The sequence below is a fragment of the Macrotis lagotis genome, chromosome 1 (assembly GCF_037893015.1).
Source record: "Macrotis lagotis isolate mMagLag1 chromosome 1, bilby.v1.9.chrom.fasta, whole genome shotgun sequence".
In the NCBI taxonomy this organism is placed as follows: Eukaryota; Metazoa; Chordata; class Mammalia; order Peramelemorphia; family Peramelidae; genus Macrotis; species Macrotis lagotis.
The window spans coordinates 457,136,400-457,158,214 of NC_133658.1; the positions used below are offsets into that span (position 1 = coordinate 457,136,400).

The following is a 21,815-nucleotide window of genomic DNA, read 5'->3' on the forward strand; positions in this document are numbered from 1 at the left end:
GTAACATTTCTAGTACTATATCAAATAATAATGAGTGATAATATCCTTGCCTTATTCCAGATCTTTTATTTCTCTTGGGTAGCTAGATGGTGCTGTAGAGCAAGCACCTGCCCTGGAGTCAGGAGGACCTGAGTTCAAATGTGACCTCTTGGGCAGGCCACTTAACACTATTTTTGTTGCCCTATGTCCAGGGCCACCTCCAGTTATACTGGTTCATAACTGACCACTAAACCCAGATGGCTCTGGAGGAGAAAGTGAGGCTGGTAACCTTAGCACACCACCCCATCATTCAAATCTAATTCACCTATTTGCTATGGCATCACTTCCTTCATGTCATGGTCTTTGTTGAGAATAAAGGACAAACATCTCTTGATTTTAGATATATATTATTTTTTAAATGTTTTATTTTCACAAAGCCTCACATTCACTCCCTCCAATTACCCCCTTCAATCAACATCAATGAGATAAGACTACATATAAAAAAAGTATCGATTTGCACTGAATTTATCACCATTTTACAAGAATAGCATCCATTTCCCTTGTCATTGGTGTTTATTGGAATATAGTTGGACACATTTCTAATAATTTCTTTCATTTTCTAGAATTATGGTTGTTGTTCTTAAAGTTCTTGCTTTCTAAGTTATCTTTACAATATTTTCATTATTTAACTTGTTTTACATCTGCTTTACTCTGTAACAATCCTTATGAATCTTACCATGTCTCCCTAAAATCATATTCATTATATCCTAATTTACCATTAAGGAAAGCACCATTAATTTTTTTTTAACAAAATTAGTGTTGAATTTTGTCAAAAGCATCCATTTATATATGACCATGTTGGCTTTATTCTTATTAATAAAGTCTATTATGTTTATAGTTCTACTGTTGTAAACTTTGCAAATATTGTCAGAATTTTACTTCAGCATTCAGTAGGGATATTTGTCTGTTTTTTTCTTACTAGTTATTCAGACCATACTTGCAGAAATGTGGTAGGAGATATTTCCATTTTTATAATTTATTGGAATTGTTCTTTAAATATTTGAATTTGCATGTAAATAAATTTGGTCCAAAGATCTTTATTTTGGAGTTCGTTTATGGTTTCTTCAATTCTTGCTCTAGTAATACACACACACACACACACACACACATATATTTGTAAATAGTTCATTTCCTTTAAGTTGTTTTTATTGGATTCTTAATAGCTCACCCAGTGTGTCAATAATTTTATCTGTTCTAAGTTTATCATTTTTCATTCTTGATACTTAATTTTCCTTTCTCAAAAGAAAAATGAGCTATAGATAATATATTTTGTTTCTCCTCTTGAAAAAAAGTACTATTTTTAGTCAGCGTTTTTTTTGTTTTCTTTAGATTTTATTAATTTCTTCTCATTTAAAGATTTTCATTTGGTGTTTGATATTTTAAAGTTTTGTTTTCTTCTTTTAGATGTATAATCAACTCATTGACCTTTTTATTCTCTGGATGAAAATATTTAAGATATAAATTTATCCTTAAGGATAGCTAAGAACTGTTATATCCCATAAATTTGGAGCTCATTGTCATTTTTTGATTAAATTTATTATTTCTATATTTTTTCTGACCCACCAATTCTTTAGTATTGTTATATTTAACTTCTGTTCAAGTCTTAATCTATTTTCAATGCTTATGTCTTGAATATAATTTCTACTGCATGATTGATTAGTCATAGGTAGTTGCCGTTATGATCTCTATTGTGGCCTTTAGAGAGGTGACATGGGAGAATGACAAAGAAAATCTGAATTGAGAGACTCAAAGAGAAGTATTAGAGCTATTTTGCCTGGGTTCCAAGGAGAGAAACCTCTCATATTTGCTCCATGAGAGGAGACAACTACATGACCCCAAAGAAGGGCAGTGGTTGGAAGTAATGGCTGAATGGTATAGAATCCCTGGCAAAGCTGGGAGCTTCAGGGATTGAAACTAGCCTCAGGTGAGCAAAGTCAAGGTTTTGAGACAATGACAAATTCTGATAACAAGGTTCTTATAAAGAAATTCCTAAACATAGATAAATTCTTGAAGCTGGAACCAAGGAGCAAAGGATTGAAATAAAGGGATGGCCCCATCACTTTATTAACTTTATTTAGGGCATGTGAAGCAAGATAAAATTGGACAAGGAAAAAAAAAGTTTCTAGATTTGAATTAATGAATTGTTCTAATATATTAACCTCATAAAAATAATAAAATATACTAAATAATTTTTCATGTTTTACAATCTTTTAAAGAAAATCAGCCTTCCTCAAATGAGGAAACTTATCAAGTCATTAAGACCTGAGTCAATAAGCTAAAAAATAGAAATCATCTTCCCATTCAGATGAAAGAAAATAAGACCACTAAATAAATGAGTTAAGGTAGATTTAAATGTCATGTTTGTGATTGTACAAAACAAAATATTTTTCAATTAAGCAATTAGAAACACAACAGATAATTTCTCAAGTCTTCTCCAATTTTATTTGTACAAATGGACTCTTTTATTTGATTAATTAAGGGATAGAATGAAAATAAAAAATTGTTTTCAACAAAGAAAAGTGAGGAAATTGTCTAATGTTTAATTACTTCCATTACTGTATACAAGGTTATAAAACACAGTTAATTTAATTTTATGTATTAGATGGACTCCTTTATTTTAAGAGAAGGAAAAACAAATACCAGAAGCAGTTCTTAGGTATGGCTAGGACAGTGTTCAACAGTTCTGCAAAGAGCAGAAAGACCTTAGTTAAATTCTCATACACCAGAAAAAAAGAATACAACCTGAAGGGAATGTAGGCAAGAGCAGTAGACACACCTTCTAAATGAGTAAGACTATTCTTCACATCAGGACTAGTACAATTGCAAAACTTTTAAACTGGGGATCTTATTCCATTCATAATCCAGTGGTTTTATAACTCCTAGCAAGTAAGAATGCTATAAAAGTATAAACTGGTTTCTTTCCCTTAGACTAGTAGAGAACAGAAAATTGGCTTTGTAAGATACTTTTATGGATTCTATAGCCTTCATGGAACTTCAGAGCCCCAAAAAATAAGCAGTTCATGGCAAAAGATGAAAGTGAAAAAGTAGACACAAAGGTCTGTGAAAACATCTCCCATTTTGCTATAGGTATCCATGGAACGACTGATTACTTCAGCTGGGATTCCAGACAATAAAAGTGCAGCAGTTAGTACAGTTGTCTTCACCTTCTTTTCACTCTAAATAGAGAAAAAGGATAAATAAGTTTAAGCACGACTTTCAGCAAATGACATCATAAATCCTATGAGAAGTTTTTAGTTGTGACATTTTTTAGCAAGATTATATAAACTGCTAGTTTAGTTTTAAAGCATTGATAAAAAAATCAAATCAACAAATGTTTACTGAGCAAGGTGGATTCTGTGTCATGTATTAGAAATAACCATTATTGTGGATATTTATAGATCATATATATTTCTATCTGAGGATGTTAATATTTTTGAAATACATTACTATTCTTTATACTCTACATTCTAGTCAAATTGATTTAATTACTTTTGCTTGAATTTGGTATTCCATTTTCAGCCTCCATGTTTTTTGAAGAGCTAATGCTTTTTAAGCCTACAATGAATCCTCTCATTTTCCATTTTTAACGTCCCTATCTTCCCTTAAAGTTCAGTTCAAATAGAACATCACCAAAGAAAATTTTCTGAATACTCCAGTTATTTTTCTCTTTCCTCAATAATCAAACATAAGCTTTTGATTACATGTTGTGTATTCCTAATTGAAGTAAGCTCAACATTAGATACTATTTTTCCTTTTGCATTTTCTAGTACCTATTTGAGCAGTGATTACACTGAATTCATAATATAATTATCCTCACAGATGAATAAATTCAATATGGGTGAACTGTTTAGTCTCACAACTAGAAAGCAACAGAATAAACTGAAATTAGTGATTGCTATAGTCTTAATTAGGACTGAAAGAAGAGTCAAAGATGACTGAAATTTCAAATCTGCGTAAGTAGGAGAAATTTAGGAAAACAAAGAATATTTGCTGGGGAACTTGAGGCCCTTCATCCCATATAGCCCTTTCCAGTTGTTTTATTAAATTGTTTATTATATATTATTTGAGCTTTACAATTTTCCCCCAAATCTTACTTCCCTCCCCGCACCCCCCTATGGAAAGCAATCTGTCAGTCTATACTTTGTTTAGCCCTTTCCATTTCTACAGTTAACAAAGGCAAGCAAAGGTGAAAAGAATTATTTTGAACTTTCCACACTTTTTTTTTTGTAAGGCAGTGGGGTTAAATGACTTTCCCAAGATCACACAGCTAGGTAATTATTAAGTGTATGAAGTCAGGTTTGAACTCAGGTCCTCCTGACACCAGGGCCGGTACTCTATCCACTAAGCCACCTAGCTGCCCCCTCCACAGACTTTTGATTGTTAAGTTTCTAATTGTGAGATCATTATTCAATGGCCTGAGAGTATACTGCTGAGATCCAAATTACTACAGTCTTGACCTAGGATAATATATGCAAAAGAAAACCATTAGAAAGATTAAGTTGAATCTAAATATAAGGATGGTTTAGAGACTCACTGAATAGGAAGTTTTCAGATGAAGAAATTAGGGCTATTTTTAGTCCTATGAAAAAATGCTCTATAGCGTCTATGATTGGAGAAATGCAAATTGTGAGGTGCTACCTCACACCCATCAGATTGGCTAAAATGACAGAAAAGAAAAATGGTAAATATTGGAGAAGAAGAAAAATTGGGACACTAATGCATTGTTGGTGGAGTTGTGAACTAAACCAATCATTCTGGAGACCAATTTGGAATATGCTGAAGGGCAATCAAACTATGCATTCCCTTTGATTCAACAAAACCATTACTAGGTTTGTATCCCAGAGATCACAAAAAAAGGGAAAAAGACTTACATGTACAAAATTATTTATAGTACTTCTTTTTGTGGTGGCAAAGAATTGAAAGTTAAGAGGATACCCATCGATTGGGGAATGACTGAACAAATTGTGATATATGAATATAATGGAATACTCTTTAAGAAATGAACCAGCAGATTTCAGAAAAACCTATATAAACTGATGCTGAGTGAAGTGCACAGAACCAGAACAATGTACATAGTAACAGCAACATTGTGTTATGATCAACTCTAATAGACTTGGCTGTTCTCAGCAATATAGTGATCCAAGACAAATCCCAAAGATTCCTAAGAGAAAATAGTATCCACATCTAAGGAAAAAATAGGAAAAAATATGGAGTCTGAATGCAGATTGAAATAAAGTATTTTTTTCCCCTTTCCTGGTTTTTCCCCTTATGTTCTGATTCTTCTTTCTGAAAAAGCTTTCTGAAACTGACTTATGTGGAAATGTGTTTAACATGGAGTACACATGTATAATATGTATCAGATTACTTGCCATTTTAGGGAAGCAGAAAAATTTGGAACTCAAAATTTTATTTAAAAATGAATGTTGAAGGGCATCAAGGTGGTGCAGTGGAGGCAGGAGGGTCTGAGTTCAAATCCAGCCTCAAATACTTACTTAGCTGTATGACCTGGGTAAAAGTCACTTAATCCCAATGTCTTGCAAAAACCAAAACCAAGGGGTGGCTAGGTGGTGCAGTGGATAGAGCACCAGCCCTGGAATCAGGAGTCCCTGAGTTCAAATCCGGCCTCAGACACTTAATAATAGCTGTGTGGCCTTGGGCAAGCCACTTAACCCCATTTGCCTTGCAAAAACATAAAAAAAAAAACCCCAAACGAAAATGAAAACAAAAAAAATACAAATGAATTTTGAAAACTATATCTGTAATTAAAAATAAACTACTTGCAAAAAAATAAAGAAAATTTAACAAGACAGCGAAATAAGTCGTTTTGAAGGCATTTATTTATTTATTTGAGTTGTATGTGGAAAGTCAACAAACTGAAGAAAAATGGAAAACGTCTACAAATATTTTTATATTAAACTACTAATGTCATCACACTTGGAATCTTAGTCCCAAATCTGTTTTCAGAGAAAGCAGAAATAAATAGCACTCAAGAATAAAGATGGGGAGGGGCAGCTAGGTGGTGCAGTGGATAGGCCTCGGAGTGAGGAGTACTTGAGTTCAAATCCGGCCTCAGACACTTAATTACCTAGCTGAGTGACCTTGGGCAAGCCACTTAACTCCATTGCCTTGCAAAAAAAATTATAAAAAAAACAAAAAAATTTTTAAAAAAGAATAAAGATGGGAAAAGCATCTAGAAAAGAATCACATATATAGTTTAGATCCTTTTGGAGGTAACAAAGTTTTGAGGGATTGATGCATGGGTGTCTGAAGAAGAAAAAGATGCCAAAGAAATGGGAGGAAAAAATTCCCTAGACTTTATTAATATTTAAAAAAGTGATAAAAAAACATTAACAACTAATGCTACTTTTGCATGCAAATAAAATCCTTAATGAGAATCACCTATTTATGCATCAGAGGGTATCTTTGATAAAGGTATTAATAGAAAAGGTTAAGTTCTTTTATAGATTACGTCTTCAGTGGACTGTATCTTAACACTATGCAAATGACATATATAGCAATATGTTCTCATATATTACAAAAAAGGAAGATGCTAATTTAAAGGCTTTTCTGACAAGGTTTCTCTCATATACATAAATAAACTCTTTCAAAATTTCTTGAAAAATATAACAGAGGTAGACTTTTTTTTAAATAACCCCCTTACAGAAAACAAGGCATAAAACAGGCAAACATGTTTACCAGAGGTATTTGCCAATGTGATGGAAAGTCAGTCCAGAATAAAAATTAATGAGGGATTCTCTGAGAATGGTGAACCTCTTCTAGATGCTTTTTTGCAGAAAATATTGTAGTGATTGCACTGAACTAACAATGCAAAATAAATTAACGTTTATATATTGCTTAAAGACTTACAAAGATTTAGAAAGCATTGAGTATACATATATATATTATATACATAATATATAATATATATATATTATCTCATATATATGATCCTTCTAAGTCATGAGGCAGGAGCTATTATTATTCCCATTCTATGGATGAGAAAACTGAAGTTGAGAGAGGTTAAAGGACTTGTTCAAAAATCAGAGTTAAAAAGGCTGGAATCTTCCTGATTCTAAGGTTTCTGTCCTATCTAAACTTTTGAGTAATTATATATGGACCGGCTGTGTTTATACAAATGATAAATTTTAGGCTCAGGTGCTCTAACAATACACTCATGATGTTAGGAGAAAGGAAGGTTTCTAATTATTATAAGAGGACATGAAGTTTATTCAGGAATGTATAGGTTCAAACTTCTATTGTTAGAGGAAAATAATGAAACCACAAATCCATTTAAGTATCTGAATATGAAATAAGCTGTTTTTTTTAATGGCAATGGAGTTGAGTAACTTGTCCAAGGTCACAGCTAGATAATTATTAAGTGTCTGAGGCCAGATTTGAACTCAGGTCGTCCTGACTCCAGGGTCGGTGCTCTGTCCACTGTGTCACCTAAGCTGCCCCCAAGATGAGTTCTAAGACATGAGTTGAAAAATAACCTGAGTGGAAATGTCAGAGTCAAGTGAAAAATTGAGGATATCAGGTTTGAAGATGGAGAAGCCTATACGTAAGTGATTGTTTCTAATGTCTTTGACAAGACAGTGATCTTTAGACTAGGAAGAACAGAACAAGCTTGGTCAATAGAAAAATGATACCAAATGAGATGTAGAGAGATGTATACTAAGAGAGCTCCTAGCTATACTTAATGGAAGTCTAATAGAAAAATATCTCAGGACATTTTACAAACGAAAGAATGAATTTGTTTAAACTACTTTCAATGATTATTAAAAGATTATGGAGACGGGGCGACTAGGTGGCATAGTGGACAAAGCACCAGCCCTGGAGTCAGGAGTACCTGGGTTCAAATCCGGTCTCAGACACTTAATAATTACCTAGCTGTGTGGCCTTGGGCAAGTCACTTAACCCCATTCGCCTTACAAAAAAAAATTATGGAGAAAAGAGAGATGGAATAAGAATGTAAAGGGCAAATATTCTAATTTTCAAAAGGAAAGAAAATCGAATATTGGTTGGCAAGTTTGCCTTTGAGTCATGGCAAAATTCTGGAATGTATTATTAAAGGGATGGTTAATGAATAGATTAAAAAGGAAATGCTAATCACATAGGACCAATAAAGCTCCATCAAGAATACAGTGTCATCTACAGAGCAGAAAAACAGTGGACAACTGGATACTATGCTTCTTTTGATGTCATCTAAGATATTAGCTGAAAGAGATCTTGAACCCCTCTGAGATTTGAAGAAAAGTTCTGGACTTGGAATCAATAAGACTTGATTTCAAATAGTCCCTCAGATACTTGCTGCTTATGTTACCCTGGTAGTCAATTCATCAGACTAGTCTCATTCACTATTTTGACAAGGTTGGAAGGTCTGGTAATTTAGGGGAAGATGGTAAATATAGCTTTATCCAGATTTTAGTTAAATATTGAAAGTCACTTAAGACTGACTAGTCATCCACAAACTTGCGATGTGAACTAAATAACATAAATATGAAAACTGTAAATAGTTGGATGATCAAGTGCAAAGTACAATAATTAAAGATTTGATAACAACTTGGAAGATCTCCAATTAGTGCTTGTGGCTTCTAAGTCCAGGATATTAGCCATTTTAAACCAATAATTTGTCTAAAAGTATGGATAATACAAAGCTAAGAGGGGGTGGGGAAGGAGTAAACAAGCTGGGTGACAGGATCTAAAAAGATCTTGACAAGAAAATCATTGAACTGAATCTAAAGAAGTAAAATTTAATTGGGATAAACTAAGTACGTTAAGGAAAAAAACAATATATACAAGAAGAGAAAGGAGGAGGGGAGACTCATAGTGATTAATCTCTTAAAAAATCACAGCTTTTTAGGGGATAAGTTAAACATGAGTCAAGAGTATGATGTTATTATCTCTATATATTATATATAAAAATAGAAAAGTTATTATAATCGTAGCCTTCATTAAGAGAAACGCAGTATCCAATTGCATGAACTATTTTTCTGCCATGGTCAAATTATAAAGGTAGGCAGTGACAGGTTAAAATGCTATCTCCTCGGTCTTTTAGGTTTCTTGTAAAAAAGGGAAAAAAAAAATCACACCATACTTTTATTATTTAGTTTTCAATTTCTCACTGAAGAATTGAACAAAGCCATCTGCTTTGATCATACAGGAACTTTGGCCTCAAACAGCTTTGTTTGATTCTAGGTGTAACATATTAAGAAGGACATTGATAATTTGAAGAATAACCAGAGGAAAGAGGCCAGGATGGTGAAGGGCACTGAAATTATGCAATGTGAGAACTGTCTGAAACAGAGTTTGCTAGTAATCAAGAGAAGAAGAAAATCTGAGGGGCCATAATAGCCATCTTCAAATATCAGAAGTGGAAAACTGTTAAAGACTGTTCTCCTTGGCTCTAAAAGTAGAATGAGAACTAGGAAAAATGGGTAGAAATTATAAAGGTTTGTAATGAGTAAAGAAACCTTAACAAATGAGCTATTTTTTTTTTTATTTTTATGAGGCAATTGGAGTTAAGTGACTTGACTAGGAATCTGAGGCTGGATTTGATCTCAGGTCCTCCTGACTCCAGGGCTGTATTCTATCTACCATGCCATCTACTGCCTCATAAATAAGCTCTTCTAATAGTGTAATGAGCTGTTTTCAGAAGCAATGTTTTTTCCCCTAAGAAAAAAGTCATCAAAGCAAATCTGAATGACCACTAGTTGGATATATCATAGAAGGAGTTTATGTTGAGGGATTTTTAAAACTAGTTGGTCTTTGAAGCCCCTTCTAACTCTGAGGCTTTATAAATAAAGATAATAAGGAGCACAAAAGTTAACAATTTTAAGAAGGCACCCAACAATATCAAATGATATAGAAGGCTCAAGAAGAATAAGGGTTGAAGTTTTTTTTTGTTCAAACATTTGTTTCTTCAGTGATGATCTTCACTTTATCCTCATAGAAAACTCATTGGTTTTTACCTTAATATTTCATTTTCATAGATCTTTCCACTTATTTACAAATAGCCTGACAATTTACAATTGTCTGACAGAAACCAACTGTCACTGCTCAAGAAAATTAGATTAGCAGACACTCCAGTGGTAAAATTGTTTTTATATTGATAAAATATTGCCCTCCTTTCTCCTGTACTCCAAACCACAATATATTTAATACAAATGAATTACTATGGGTCTAAATCGGCTTGATTCAGCTATCAGTCAAAACCTTTTTTTATAGCAAAGATATACTCTTTGTCTCTGTGTACAAACTCATGAACATAACGCACATACAAAGGACAATTATAAATAATCTAAGTTGGGGGTAGGGATTCTTTTTTCTGCCAAGGGACATTTGTTTATAACACATTCATGGAATATATTTGGTCAAATATTTAATAAATTCACTCCCCCAAAATGCCTATATTTATTGCTTTTAATTCCTGCCTGCAGTTGCCTTGGCAATGCCAGACCAATAGTCAGGCCAAAGTTCCCTGTTTGATCTAAGCAGTTGACTCAAAATGAGAAGCAAAAGTTCAATTCTAAAACTAAATAATAAAAGTATGGTGTGATATTTTCTTTTTTAAAAGAAGAACCTACGAGACTGGGTAGATAGCATCTTAACCTGTCACTATTAGTCATTCTAACAAATGAAACAAAATACCGTATTTACCAAATTCTGAAAAAATGACTTCATTGAAAAACTTTAGAGTAAAAAGATTAAACATAATCAACTTATGCAGATGTATCCTAGACCAGAAATAATATTTAATTGTTGTAAAAATAATTCTCAGTATCCTGAGTTATTTAAAATTCAATTTTTGAAAAATGCTTAAGAGAAACTGTGTATCTCTTTTCTTTTTACTTTCTATATTTACAAAATATGAAATAAAATTTCATATAAAACCCCTAACATTTAACAGGTTAGAAAATAACAAATCAGCAGGTAACAAACTAGAAATGTCTGTTTGATGTTTCTTTCAATGTCTGAAGTTCAGCTGTTTTAACCTTCATTTTTATGTTTTAATTTAGCTATAGTTGATTTGTATAAAATTCTGGTTTTGCTAATCTTCCCTTATCATTCCTCAATAGTTATTTCTAGTGAAAAAAGGAAAAAAGGTAGCAAAATCAATCAACACAATGGTTGTGTCTTATGTAAATTCAACATTCTACTATCATCTCCTACCTCATATGAAAGAGGGGAAATAAATTTTTTCCTTTTTATCTTTTGGTCCAACCCTTGTATGAAAATTAATTTTTGAGATAATTTTAGTCATTGAATACCAGTGCCTGATTTAGTAAGTATTGACTTAGCTGTAGAATTTTAATTCCCTGAACACAAGGATCATTTTCAGTTTTATCTTTGTATTCTTTGTGCCTATTTCAGTTTGTAGCATAAAGTAGGTGTTCAATAAATGTTTGTTGAATTAAATTACTGATTCTGAAGAACATGATTCATTTCCCAGAGTTCTTATTAAGAAGGTGTTATGAACACCTTCATAGTCTGGTAAAGTCTATAGATTTCCATCTCAGGATGTTTTTAAAATGTATAAAATAAAATATAAGCTTACAAAGAAAAACAATTATGTTGAAAAAGTTATCAATTTTTTTTTTAAATTTACAGACTGGAGTGTAAGAATTACAATTTAGAACATCTTGCAACATTAGCTTTTTAATATTACTTATTTTTGAACATACTTCCAAAAAAGTAAATTAAAAGACTTGTACTCATTTCAGGTGTAACTAACTTACCTTTGGGAAATACTTAGATAATCCCATGAATGCAAGTTGCAAAGTAAGAAATGGAGCAAATATGGACTATAAAGACAAAAAGAGAAAATTAGCTGCTAATGTACAAATTATCCAGCAATTATATAAAGTCAAATTATAACAACTACAAAGTTCAACTTAAAAATCACATAAAATGTTTAGTTTTAGGTAGTTTTAAAGAATATTGTTCCTAGAAAAGCAAAGGTTGAGAAAGACAAGGAAATTTTATATAATTTTTGTTGCAAAATCTCTAAGTCAACATTTGAACAAATGTCAATTTTTTAAATAAATTTCCACTTTGACTTAAAGAAAGTTTTCTCTTATGAGATGGTTTAAAAATTGGGGCAGCTAGGTGGTGCAGTGGATAGAGTGCTGGTCCTGGAGTCAGGAAGACCCGAATTCAAATCCAGCCTCAGACACTTAATAATTACCTAGCTGTGTGACCTTCGGCAAGTCACTTAACCCCACTGCCTTGTAACAAATAAATAAATAACTTTAAAAAATATTTATGTGGAGATATACACATAAATACTCTTGTGTACAAATCTATATGTATATACAATATGGTTATCAGTGTATATTATGTTTTATGTGTATATATACAAACATATATGTATGTGTATACACACACACACACACATATAGGGAGTGAAGAGGGAGGTGTTGTAAATATATTTTATGCAAGTCTTTTTTCAAAAATGTAAAAATTTCAATCAGAATTTATTTTCTTCTTTTTTGGTTGTTTGCCAGACAATGGGGTTAAGTGACTTGTCCAAGGTCACATAGCTAATATTAAGTGTCTGAGGTTGGATTTGAATTTAGGTCCTCCTGACTCTAGGGTTGGTGCTCTATCCACTGGGCCACCTAGTTGCCTCTCAATCCAAATTTATATCCTTACAAAGTCATAATTTAAAAATAGCATATCTCATCAGGTCTCAAAGCCTATTTATTCTTATTTCTGACATAATTTTAGCAAAGTTGGTTATCTGGTTTTCTAGCCCATAGAAGATTAGAAGGGGATTATAGAAATACTAAAACAATAAGATTTAAGAACTTTAAAAACAGAGGAATCTGGAAAGTTAATTTAATGATTAATATCCCTACATATTGCAATACCTTCTAAAGATACCACTACCACTAGATTATAGATATACAATCAAGGATAGTGAGTAATTACATATTAGCTGCTGTTTACAAATTTAGCCAACTACATTGTCATTTCTTACTGGGGAACAATCAACACTCCTAACTAAAAAGGATTTAAAATAGAAAATTCACATTTTAAAGAGAGGCAGACCAAATATAGAAATTATGTTCATGGGATTAGTTCCTAATTAAAAAAATGAATTATCAAGAAAAATTACATTCAAAATATTTAAGAACATAAACAATTCCATAAAAATCTTTTTTTAAAAAAAAAAAGGATGCAATGCTTAAAAGGCATATTCAATTATCTAGAAAATTAATTTATTCGAAAAATCTTGTTCTCTAGTTATTCCAGATGCAACTTTTTTAAGGAAGCAACACAGAAGATATGATCTTACAAAGACCCAAAAGTTTTGAAAATAGTTCTAACATAGCTATTGTAGAAAAGCTATTCATTCCCTCTTGTTAAATTTTAGAGTCGTGTAGAGTACAAAAATATTAATATTTCTGTTCCATTTATAGCAATATACTTCATCTTTAATATTTATAATAATCAGATGACTTTCTAACTGAATACACATAATCTCAGGTATAGGGAATGTTAATTAAGAAACACCAATATTTCCTAGCTTCTCTGCATTTGCTCTTTCACTGTAGAACATAATTACCACAGTAGATTTCATTATCCAGCATTCTGTCAATTTAAACTATTGAGTAACAAGATCTCAGATACTTCACAGTAAAAGATAACTGATAATCAAGAGAAAAATAGTTTATGTAATACTCAAAATAGTATGGTTTCAATACATTTGAAAAATGGTTTTTAACATATGGCACACATGATCTCTATTTAGAAAGAATATTTCATTATGCAGAGCAGTGCCATACTATATAACTCTTGAATAACAGAATTTATTTCTCATTAATAACCACAAAGTTGGTAATATTATTTTACTAATATTAGTAAAGAACTCTAAAACGGATCTTAGTTTTAGATTTGAAATATCTGGTAATTGCTAATATTTGAGTGTTCTTTTCTTACCAAATATTTGCATACAAAAGCCCGAACTCCAAGGGCAAGAAAAGCACATCCCACCAATCTGAAAATTCGAAAAGTATCAAATTCTTCCCCTGTATTTCCATTCTCTTGACTAGGTTTCTCACTAATCAATTGTTTTCTTAACTTCATTGCTTCATCAAATCTGGAAAGATACTGGTCTAAGCCATGCTGGGAGCTTCTCTGGACAGTTTCAGTTGTAAGATCTCTTTTTCGATGTCGGAGTTCAAGGTTACCTTCATTACTACCCTCAGGTGGATTGATTAAAGAGTCCTTTTGATCTACAAGTTGGGTTCCCTTGATCTCTGTAATGCCACCCTGGTGGTCCACTGTTCCTGTGCCAGTTGAATCACCCAGCACCACTCGCTTTGAAACCGAAGGAACAGGGAGGGAGTTCAGCTTATCAGTGTCACGCTGCTTTGATTCTGTGTTCATGTCTTCTTCTAAGGAAAAAAAATAAAGTATGCATGCTATGTGACTGTAAACACAATATATGTTAATATATATAAAGGGCTTGTCGCTGAGACAGGGAGCCATTAAATATATTAAAAAAATATGACTGAATCCAATTTATTAAAGACTTTGCAAAGAGGACATAAAACAAATCCTCAGATACAACATCTAAGAAAATTAAAACAAGACTGAAAAGTTATGTTCTTTTAGAGGATGAACTACAAGCTTCATGGGAATGGATTTCTGTTCTTTTTCATCTAAAATTTAAAATAATTATTGAATTTGGATTTCAAATTATACAGGGTGTGGCTAAATCAAACAGTACTTACTTATGTGATCTTCCTGTTGCAGAATTATATATTCTGACATATTCTTAAAGATTTTAAAATGCTAGTCTTTCCAAAAAAGACATGGAAAGATATTTCAGATTTGTCAAGTAAAAAAATGGGTGTAACAAAATAGTAGTAATTTAATAAAGGGGGAAAAATACAATTAAAAACGAAGTTTCATCAATTGACAAAAAAGTATTTTTACTTCTGACAATTTTTATATAGTACTTTAAAGTTTACATATGCTATCTTATTTAATCTTCACAACAGACTTGGGAGAGAAGTGTGTTAAAGTATTATTCTTGTTTTGGAACTAATTCAATTTCTGAGCTTCAATTAGATTATTTCCAATACAAGAGATACATTTATTGCCTTGGGTACAATGAATAGGCCTTTCTGAAGATTTGAGTTCAAATCCATGTGTCAGACACTTACTAGCTGTATGACCCTGGGTACATTGTTTAACTGTTAGCCTTAGTTTCCTCATCTGTAAAATGAGCTGGAGAAGGAAATGGCAAACCATACTAGTCTCTTTGCCAGGAAAACCTCAACTGGGGTCATGAAAAGTTGAACATGACTGAAATGGACAAACAGCAACAAACTTTATTGCCTTAAATTTTGTAAGGCTATGTTTTATGGTTCTATAACTGAGTCTACCCAAAGTACTGTTACTTTTTCACAAAAACACATAAATCTAAAAAAAAAAACCACATACACATAAATCTATCATCAGTTTGCAGGTGGTGATAAAGACCAGGTCATTTCTTTTCTTTTTTTTTTTCAGGTTTTTGCAAGGCAAACGGGGTTAAGTGGCTTGCCCAAGGCCACACAGCTAGGTAATTATTAAGTGTCTGAGACTGGATTTGAACCCAGGTACTCCTGACTCCAGGGCTGGTGCTTTATCCACTACCGCCACCTAGCCGCCCCATCTTTTTTTTTTTTTTTAAGGAACGCTTCTCGAATTTGTTGTCATCCTTGCACAGGGGCCATGCTAATTTTCTCTGTATAGTTGCAATTTTTTTTTTTTTTTTTTTTTTTAGTATATGTGCTGTAGCTAGCACCAGGTCTTCTTAAAGGAAATGTTTAATGCAATGTGAAGTACAAACTGGGGGAAATATGGATTAAAATTAGTTTTTAAATTTGGTTTGTAAATTACTAACTTCTAAGTTTCTAAAGAGTAAAGACCACGTCTATTTTTTCTTTATTTTTACAAGGCAATGGAGTTAAGTAAATTGCCCAGGGTCACAGTTAAGTATACAAAGTTATCATTCACAGCTATTCCAACTGAAGAGAATTATTTCATTAAGTATCATTATAACATACATGCCTTGCTAACTGATGCCTGTCCTAACTTCTGGAAGAGGACCATGACATCAGGGAAGTGATGTCATGACATGCCCATGAATTCACTCTGAGTGAGGGGATGCTGTGCTGAGTCACCAGCCTCACTTTCTCCTCCAGAGACATCTGGGTCCAGTGGCCAGATGTGAATCAGGATGACCGGAGATGGCCCTGGGTGGGGGGCTGTCAGGGTTGAGTGACTCGCCCAAGGTCACACGGTTAGTGTCTGGGGCCAGGTTCTCTTTCCCAGGGCCTGCACTCGGATGTCATACAAGAGAACACGCCTTTTAAGATTTGTGGCATCCACAATAACAACTCTGACTCAGTAAGACAGGTTTTAGGCTGGGTGGTCTGGAGCCGAAAAAGCACAATAACTGCCAGGCTTTGTTCTCCACTGCCCAACCGAGTGGGAGAAAAGGGAACGAGAAGAACACAGGCATCTCCCACAGCTACTAGGGAAGAAGAGGCCAGCTGAACAGCAGCCCGCCCCATGCCAGCACTCCCGCCCCATGCCACCACTCCGCCCCATGCCAGCACGCCCGCCCCACGCAGCAGGCTCGCGGCTCGCGGGGTGATAAACGCAAGGGGCAAAGAGGAGCCGGGGAGGAGGAGAGGCTGCAAACAACAACCGCGGAGGAAGGGGGGAGACGCGGGCGCCGGCCGCGGTCCCGAAAGGCTCCGGGGCCGGCCGCGCCGTCGGCCCGCCGGGGGGGGCTCCGCCGGGGAGGCCCGGGAAGCGGCTCCGCTGGGGCGGGCGAGGCGGCAGGCTGCCCGCGGGAGAGGGCATGGGAGGCCGGAGGCCTCGGTGCCGCCGGGGCGGGGCGGGGCGGGCCCTCAGGGCGCAGGGGGCGCCTCCCGCGGGCTCTCGCCGGGGCCGGGGCCCGGGCCCGGCTTCTCACCCGTGCTGCTCCCGCTCCGGTGGAAGCCCATGATGCGGTTGATTCGCTGCTCCGAGTTCATCAGCAGCTTCCTTCGCCTCAACTCCGCCCGGCGCTGGGAAGCAGACAGACCGCCGGCCTCCGAGGCTCCGGAGGGCCCGGGGGGTCCGGGCCCGTCGTCCCCGGAAGCCACGGCCAACGGCTCCATCCCGGCCCGAAGCGGCGCCGCGCAGAGCGGCGGCAACGCTCCGCGGCTCCCCTCGCACAATGGGCCCCGGCCCCCGCCCCCGCCCCCGCCCCCGGGCCCGCGCATGCCCCATTCTGCCCGGGCCTCGCGCGCGGCGGGCGCCGCGGCGGCGCAGCCCCGCCCCCCGCCCCCCGCCCCGCCCCGCCCCGCGCGCGAGCGCACACGGACGCCTCCAACGCCTTTCCTCGGAGGAGCCTCGAGACCGCTCCCCGGCCCCGGGCCACGTGACGCAGAGCCGTCTCCGGCACCGCCCTTCCTCCGGCTTCCGGACCTGAGGCCTGGTCCCTAGAGCTGCTCCTGCGCACGTGGCCGCCGTCTCCGGGCCGCGGGAGGGGCGTGGAGCCCGGAGGCAGCTTGTCAGTCAGGCCTGGGGGCGGAGGCCCGGCCCTTGGGCGCTGCGGGCGGGCTGGACCCTCTGCCCTGCCCGAAGACCCGGGGTCCCGCCGGGGCGCACAGTGGCCCTATGGGGAAATCGGGAAGAAGACGCTACTTCTGACCTGGGACAAGCCAGTTGGATGAGAAACTCTTAATGTGGCCTCGCGTGCTGTCTTTAGGGGTTTTTTTTGCAGGGCAATGGGGTTAAGTGACTTGCTCAAGGTCACACAGTTGGGTCATTAGAGTGTCCGAGGCCACATTGGAACGCAGGTCCTCCAGACTGCAGGGCCGGTGCTCTGGCCACTGCCCTGTGCGGCCTAGTTTTTTAAGAAATTCAATACACTCCAATCAATCCGCGGGTCCTTCAACCCTTAGGAGCTCAGGAATTGTATAAACTCCAAAGAAGCCATTAGTTAAAATGGTAAAAATGAGATAAAGGCCAAATTTGGATGCATCCTGTAATAATCATTTTAAGAGATTTTCTTAAGATTGCACAACTCTGTTGATCTAGGTAAAGTAATTTGAGGAAGAAACAAGAACGTCCCAGCTTTATGATGTGAGCAATTATAGAATTTGTCTGGAGAGCCAACTACTTCAAGCCCCTCGCTCAAATCTCCCCTGATGGTCTTTTTCTAGAGATTCTCTCTAGAATCATCTTTAACTACATTGGATGAAAAGAAAATCAGACTTGAGTTTTAGTTAATGAGCCTCTGAGACTGAGATCCTGGATATTAATTACATCTTTCAGTTATTTGTCAGTGCTAAATTTAATAAGAGAGTATCAAAAAACAGTTTAGATGTGATTCCTTGCAAAGTGGAGAAACTGGGAAGGAAGCAAAATCTTCTATTGACTACTTGGAAAAAATTAACCATCCTCAAGAGTTGAAATCTAGGTGTCATTCTCAATTCTCTGTTTCCAGCTATCAATTCTGCCTTCTCAATATTTCTCCTTTATGCCCCTTCTTTCCTCTGACACTGCCACATCTTGATGTAGGACCATTACCTATACCTAACTCCTGCATAGTAATCCTATGGCTGGCCTCCCTGCCTAAAATCTCTCCCCACCTCACTTCATATTCCACTCAGCAAAGTGATCTTCATAAAACACAACTCATATCTTTTCATTTCCTTATATTCTACAAACTCCAGTGGCTCTTTGCCTCCAGAGTCAAATATGAAATCCCAAGTTTACAAAGGGGAAAAAATCTGTTAACAACTTAGAGAAGTGGTGCTATGAATAGGTTCCAGAAAACTTAATATGACAATTGTTAAACTACAGAGGTGAAGTTAAGTAGTCTTCTAATACTATCAAGATTGGTCAATTCAATTTCAAGATTAGTTCATTGTTCAGTTTATAGATATGAAGCATCACAACACAAAAAAACTTACAATAGCCGCACCAAACGAAAACTTTACAATCTTGAGAGATCAGAGTCATACACAAATTTGGCAACCAAAATATTAAACACATGCAAAAGCAGCATAATTTTTTGCATGACAAAAGTATTTAAAGTTTTAATTTGATTTATCTTTTATATTTGTGTATGTTTAATAGGGTAGCAGTCATGACTTAATGTAATCATGTCCCTTATATAAAATCTGAAAAACTTAGAAGAATTTTGTATACTATCTGATCCAATTCAGCATTTTACATATGAGGAAACCGAAGCCCAATGAAGTGAAATGCATTTGCCCCAGATTATATAGCTAAATACATGGCATAATCAGGATTCAAACCTATGACCTTTGACTTCAAAGGCCATGTACAGTCATTTCACAACCCCGTGTTATTTTTATTTTAAAAGTTTTTATATATATCTTTTGGTTTTTAGGGGCAACTAAGTGGAGCAATAGTTCTGGCCCTGGAGTCAGAAAAATTCATCTCAGTTCAAATCTGATATCAAAAAAAGCCCCCCAAAATAAAAAACCTGATCTCAGACACTTAATTGTGTAATTCTGGGCAAGTCACTTAACCCTGTTTACCTCAGTTTCCTTTCTGGTAAAATGAGCTGGAGAAGGAAATGACAAATCACTCCAGTACCTTTGCCAAGAAAACTCCAAATGAAGTACAAGGAATTGGACACATCTGAAAAAGAATTGAATGTTTGTTTTCTGTCACCATAATTTTCCCCAAAAGTCCTGCTTTGTCCCAGAAAGCCACCACATAACAATATTTTTAAAGACAAAAGAAAAATTAAACATGGAAAAAAAGCTGAAAATATGTGTAAATGTGGATTATGGACCTCTCACTTTAGGAAAGGTAGAAGTGTCTTCTTCTAAACTCCTCTTTTGAGCCATACTTATCTTTTAATATTTTATACCATTCACTTTTGATTGTGTATTTGTTTTGATAACTGTAGTCAATTTGTGTATTTTTTCCTTGGCTTTCTTTACCCTGTATCAATTCCTGTAGGTCTTTTCATGCATCTCTTTATTCACTCATCATTTTTTTTTAATAATTTTTTTTTAGTTTTTTTGCAAGGCAAATGGGGTTAAGTGGCTTGCCCAAGGCCACACAGCTAGGTAATTATTAAGTGTCAGAGACCATATTTGAACCCAGGTACTCCTGACTCCAGGCTCGTGCTTTATCCACTGCGCCACCTAACCTCCCCCATCATTTCTTATAGCACAAAAATATTCCATTACTTTCATATACTGTAATTTGTTTAGTCACTCCCATTTGATAGTTTCCTACTTGTGTCTAATTCTTTGCTATCATAATTATAGTACTTCTATATTTTGTTATATATATGGTACATTCTTCTTATCAATGGACCATTAAAGGAATCTTTAGATCAAAGGATGTGGGAATTGCACTTTACTTGTATAATTCCAAATTAATTTCCAAAAGGGTTATGCTTATTCACAACACTACCAATATGTATGTATATATATATTCCTACAAGCACCCCCCCCATACAAATTAGTCACGCCTATCTTTGGTGTTCTTTAACAATTTGCAGGATGTGAGGTGAAATCTCAAGGTTATTTTGCTTTGCATTTTTTCTTAATAGTGTTTGAGAGCATTATTTTTATATATTGTTGCTCATTACTTTTGGGTTAATTGGTGATTCCAAATTGACTGCAAAGTCACATAATTTTAGTACTTGTTTTTGTCTTTTCAAATTGTTCTGCAGTAAGTGGAAAGGTTACTTGAACTATTATGCAGCTTTGACCAAGTTACCTCTGGCAGATAAGTGGATTACAACTTAAACTACTCTTTACTGACCATTTAAAAAAAATTTATTAAGGCAATGGGGTTAAGTGACTTGCCCAAGGTCACACAGCTAGGCAATTAAGTCAGAGTTCACATTTGAACTCAAGTCCTCTTGCGTCCAGGGCTAGTGCTCAATCCACTGTGTTACCTAGCTGCCCCCTGATCATTTTTTTCATTTTAAATTTATTTTCAATCTTACAATTTTCCCCCTAATCTCACTTCTCTCCCCCCAGCCTACTCAGAAGGCAGTCTGTTAGTCTTTACATTGCTTCCATGGTACACATTGCTGATCATTCATTTTTAATGAATGACATAACTTAAAAAAAATGTTTTGTTATTGGGTTTATCTTTTTTTAAAAGATCATCAAAACATTTAGATTTGATAGTCTAGTTAGACTAATACACACACACACACACACACACACACACACACCTCACTTAAATGTAACTTGAGCTTTAATTAATCTGACATTATAGCCATTAACAAATGTTAGAAACAGGCACAGAAATTATTTTCAGAGCTACAAAAACTATTGCTCCCATACTGACAAAAATCAGAGTGATTGGATATGGGATATTTTCATCTCGCAGAACAATACTACCCTTTATCAAAAACAACCTTGTACAACAAATAAGTACACTTCAAACCTGCCTTTGCCATAAATGCTTTTTTTTGCTCAAATTCCCTCCTCTTCATAAAAACTTCAGTTGCCTAATTATCTCCTATCTTTAGAAAATCTTAGTCTTCCCAAAGAAAACTGCTAGGGTGGTAGTTGTACTTTCATTACTAATTGGTAAAACATATTAGTGATGTGTTTAAGCAGAAATACCTAACTGGTATCCCTTTATCCACTTGGCAGAGTTGGGCTAGGTTCTTTGCAAGGCAAGAATAAGGGAATGATGGGCCATATGAGTCTTCTCTCATAGGCTCACACATGAGTTATAACCTAGCAGCAAAACGGAATATTGCATTAGAA

The 21,815-nt window shown here is 35.8% G+C and overlaps 1 protein-coding gene and 1 pseudogene across 1 annotated transcript; both read right to left on the reverse strand.

Moving 5' to 3' along the window:
- Positions 1-373: 373 nt before the first annotated feature.
- Positions 374-17,281, reverse strand: CAMLG (calcium modulating ligand). The gene is made up of 4 exons (XM_074213533.1): positions 17,021-17,281; positions 13,984-14,441; positions 11,778-11,843; positions 374-3,215 (listed from the first exon to the last, which is right to left on the reverse strand). Exons 1-4 carry the CDS (start codon positions 17,205-17,207, stop codon positions 3,024-3,026), a joined length of 903 nt encoding a protein of 300 aa, XP_074069634.1. The 5' UTR covers positions 17,208-17,281; the 3' UTR covers positions 374-3,023.
- LOC141510590 (U6 spliceosomal RNA) lies at positions 15,720-15,806 on the reverse strand (annotated as a pseudogene).
- Positions 17,282-21,815: the final 4,534 nt, after the last annotated feature.

Excerpts from the sequence above, each read along its gene's own strand:
- CAMLG (XM_074213533.1), bottom strand. The coding sequence starts at position 17,207 with ATGGAGCCGTTGGCCGTGGCTTCCGGGGACGACGGGCCCGGACCCCCC. Across the intron at positions 11,844-13,983 it reads CTTTTGTATGCAAATATTTG|TCCATATTTGCTCCATTTCT; the intron begins GTAAGAAAAGAA and ends TTGTCTTTATAG. Across the intron at positions 3,216-11,777 it reads TATCTAAGTATTTCCCAAAG|AGTGAAAAGAAGGTGAAGAC; the intron begins GTAAGTTAGTTA and ends TTCTCTATTTAG.